The 3,856-nt window shown below is 46.3% G+C and overlaps 1 protein-coding gene across 1 annotated transcript; it reads right to left on the reverse strand.

The window, feature by feature from the left end:
- Nucleotides 1–466: 466 nt before the first annotated feature.
- On the reverse strand, nt 467–3,430 carry LOC137917002 (uncharacterized). Its single transcript, XM_068759888.1, has 2 exons — nt 3,215–3,430; nt 467–2,380 (listed from the first exon to the last, which is right to left on the reverse strand). Exon 2 carries the CDS (start codon nt 2,294–2,296, stop codon nt 1,157–1,159), a length of 1,140 nt encoding a protein of 379 aa, XP_068615989.1. The 5' UTR covers nt 2,297–2,380; nt 3,215–3,430; the 3' UTR covers nt 467–1,156.
- Nucleotides 3,431–3,856: the final 426 nt, after the last annotated feature.

Below are 3,856 nucleotides of genomic sequence, written 5' to 3' on the forward strand. Positions count from 1 at the left end.
TTTAAGATTTCTTATATGATCATTTTAATCCCAGAATAATGTTTTATGTATAGGATGAACATCTTTACTGCTGATTAATCCACCTTGTGTTTTCAGACGTCAGCATTAGATTATTTCCGTTATTGTCTCCACGCTCACATGAGAAACACGTAACGCATCTCCATGCCAAATAACTTGCTAACCTGCAGGGACAATAGAAAAAGCATCGATCCAGAGCATTCTTATGTCACAATGATGGCGTTGTCTTTGATGCCCCCTGCTGGCGATGAAAAGTTTTTATATAAGTCTTTATACAGCGCTGATGTGAAACTGTCTTTAATTTCAGGCACCATGACTCCTTGTACGAGTAATGACATGGTTCTCTTATGATATTTTATTTTTATCCATATTCTACGGTCCCTTTACTTTCGTTAAATATTTTATATATGATATAGAATTCTCCTCCTCACGTTTCCTCAAGCACAGATCCTTTAAATGCCTTTATTTGTCATTAAAAATGTACAGAAAGATGACAGACATCAAATTCGAGTCATCGCCTCCGCAAAGGTGACATGTGAGTAATAATGTGATTCAAACTGAGGACAGCGACTAAACACCAAACCAGTGAATTCCACCGTATCTAAATGGAACTCCTTGACCGTGTGACACATCATAAAAAAAAAGTGTTTTGTGTGATTTTAAATAGATTTTGCTTTCAGCTTTACAAGATTCACGGTTTTATTGTATCATACGGGGTTGTCTCTGTCTTCAGACACCTCCCATGGGTCTTAAACTTGTGCAGTAAGTCACATTAAACGACTGGCCTCTCCTTCCTCTGCGTGTGTTAACAGCTTCCTGGATGCCTCCCTCGTCTACCTGGCTTCAGAACCACCAAAACCAGTTAGTGCTTCATGAACGCAGGCTTTTAATGCATTGTGATTATGTGATGCGTCATTTTGTTATCACAGTGCATGACATTAAAAAAAACAAAAAAACTACTATACATAGAATATTATTAGACTCCCTGTTTCAGGAACAGTGACTGGCTGGGATAAACATCATTTATTACAATATAAAACAAACATGTTGTTAAACGCCTGTTAGACTTTAAAGTTGTATCGTCTCATCCTACTGGCTCACTTAGAGCAATACGAGTGGAGTCGTCTGACTCTTGTCCTCAGTTGACTTTGGCCAGGAGCCGCTCTGTGAACAGCTTCTTCAGCTGAGCCACCTCCTCGCTCAGGGAGTTGAGCTGAGACTTCAGGTGAGTGTTCTCCTGCTTATACTCCACCTCCATTTGAGGCTGGAGGCTGGAACCGGGAGCTGAGGCATAATAATGGGGAAGCTGCACCCCCACCTTCCTGCGATCCTCTCCCTCCACCTGTTGTAGCCAGGAGTCAGTGCAAAGTCCTTTAGAGGCCTCTCTCGGACCTTCGCGCCCTGATGCGGCTAGCAGTGGACCGCGTCTGGTACCGCTGCTGTCCGGTCCGGCATCAGCGGTGTCTCCGTTTCCCAGAGTCTTGAACCGTAGCTTGTGAGGAAGGTTTCTCATTGCATCGCCTTGGTCTGCTTTGCCTGCGCTGAGTGGTGGAGGCGACAGGGAGCGGTGGAGCTCATAGGACAGCTCCTCTGACCCGTGCGGCGATAACTTGCCGTGGTCGCTTAGCCGGTCCTCGAAGAAGATTGGACTTCCTACGCTGGAACCGCACGGTGTCGAGAAGCCGGAGTCCTCCGACATGTTGCCGGCCTCCCTGGACCCCCTGCTTTTCACCTGGCTTGCTTGGTTGTTGGGGTGCGCGGCTGAGGAGCTGGGGAGGTAACAGTGAGTCGTCATAGTCTGATGGGGAGTTGCAGTGAGGGGCAGGATGGGGCCGTTGGAGGGGTCTTTGACCAGGCCAAAGCGAAACTTCAGAGCCAGCAGCTCCGCCCTGAGACGGGCATTTTCCTCCAGCAGAGCCAGAACACGGCTCTCAAGGACCATGTCGTTCACGCGCCGCTTCTCCCGGGAGCGCTTCGCTGCCTCATTGTTCTTCCTCCGCTTGTCCCAATAGCCTTCATCTTTTTTGTCCACGGGGATAAACTCACGTTTGCGCCGAATGCTGGAAGAAGGGCTCTCTTTGCGTTTGAGCGGAGAGGCGTTACCCAGCAGGGAGCGCGCCAACAGGCTGCTGGAGGTCAGGATGGAGACTGCTTCATCGGTGAAGGGCGTGGCTCCTCCTCGTCCTCCGCCCGCAGTCACCGCTGAGTGAGACTCCAAAGCTGGACGCAGAGCCACCTCCTGCTGCCCCCTCATCCGATGGGACTCCTCCTCAAACATCTCACCAGTCAGAAGAGTCTTCCCCCCCTTTAAGAAGCAGTGCTGAGTGGGCGCAGTCGTGGATGGATGCAGCAACAGTGCCACCTAGCGTCCAAAACGGAGGGAAGCACATGAAGAAGAAGGATTTCGAGGTTACGCAAGAGCTGTTACAACACAATATTATGTAACCCGATTGCGTCTCTCCAATAAAGCCGCAGCGACTTGAGCCATAACGTCGCAAGCCTTGTTGCATTCTCAATGCGCGTTATGAGCAAAGAAAAGGAGCCAATTCAGGTTCTGTTCCACTAGAAACAGTCACTTTCAAATAAAACATCAAATGAATTTACGTCACAAACAAAACCCCAAATAGTACAACCTGTGACGGTAGTTAATAAAGTAAAGACCCCCCCCCCCCCAGTCTGTCATCGTTTGAAGGTCAGTTACTGGCTTTACTTGCGTCATCAGCTCTGACATGAGGACCCCCGTCTTTAGAAACAAGCTGCTTTTGAAAGACTTCACTGCGGACCGACAGACGGATTCGCCTTTTTATTTTAATTTTTTTTTACTTAACAAGTTTTAATTTATGCGTTTTAAAACTTTCAACGTAATTTCAATGTTTAGTAACCAGAGCTGTTTTATTAAGTATGTTGAAAATATATAGTACTTGTTAAGGAATAATCTGAAGATGAGGCAGCGTTAGAATAAAATTTATTCCCACCCCCTCTTTGAACAAACAACTTAATTGGAGTTCATAAAGGTGACTTGCACGCAGCCTATTATTAACTGCCACATTTCCTTTAAGCAAATTCTAAGGACCGCTGAGCGCACATGAGAAGCGGTGATGTATATGAAAACAAGCGCTTTTACGTTGCTTCATTTAGCGGACTGATTTGAAAATAAAGAGTCCAAAATGCGTAAAAGTTTCTTGTTTTTATTTACCTCTGAAGCTCAGAACCTCCCGTCCGTCTGTTGTTCCGGTGAGCGCGTCTCTCCGTCTGCTCAACGCCGCCGAGCTGCTGTTACTTAATATTACAGGCGGCGTTACGCACCTCCTCTGTGCTCCACTTGGAAAACCGCAGCTCCGATATGTAACGAGGAGTCAGCTCAGGACGGTCAGTATCCTCATTTGAACCGGTGTGTGCGTGTTTTTGACACCGCCTCCCTGCGTAACCCCCCCCCCCCATACCCATCCAGAGGAAAGTTCCTATCGGCTTTCACGTAACAGAAGTGTTCCTCCTCATCATCATCTGATTACCCCTCCCCTGATGATTTGTTCATAACTATTGAGTAATTCTAAGCAGCTCGTTAAAGGGGCAGCCGAGTAAGTCTTACAAAGGAAACCACGTTTTAAAATAGTGTATCTAAAACACCGTAAAAACGGTGACCCTGACCGGACGACAGATAACCCACTGTCAGTTTACTGCATCAGTTATTATTATTTTTTTTTGGAAGTTATTTGAAACTAATGCGTCACACGTTCATCAGAGTTCATCGTTTCTGTTCCTGTTTTTGGTCTCAGAAAGATTGTTAAATTGTAATAGAATTTCATGCTCTTTATCTGTGATATTAGAGTACATTTTA

The sequence above is a fragment of the Brachionichthys hirsutus genome, unplaced genomic scaffold (assembly GCF_040956055.1).
Source record: "Brachionichthys hirsutus isolate HB-005 unplaced genomic scaffold, CSIRO-AGI_Bhir_v1 contig_946, whole genome shotgun sequence".
NCBI classification, from domain to species: Eukaryota; Metazoa; Chordata; class Actinopteri; order Lophiiformes; family Brachionichthyidae; genus Brachionichthys; species Brachionichthys hirsutus.

Excerpts from the sequence above, each read along its gene's own strand:
- LOC137917002 (XM_068759888.1), bottom strand. The coding sequence starts at position 2,296 with ATGTTTGAGGAGGAGTCCCATCGGATGAGGGGGCAGCAGGAGGTGGCT.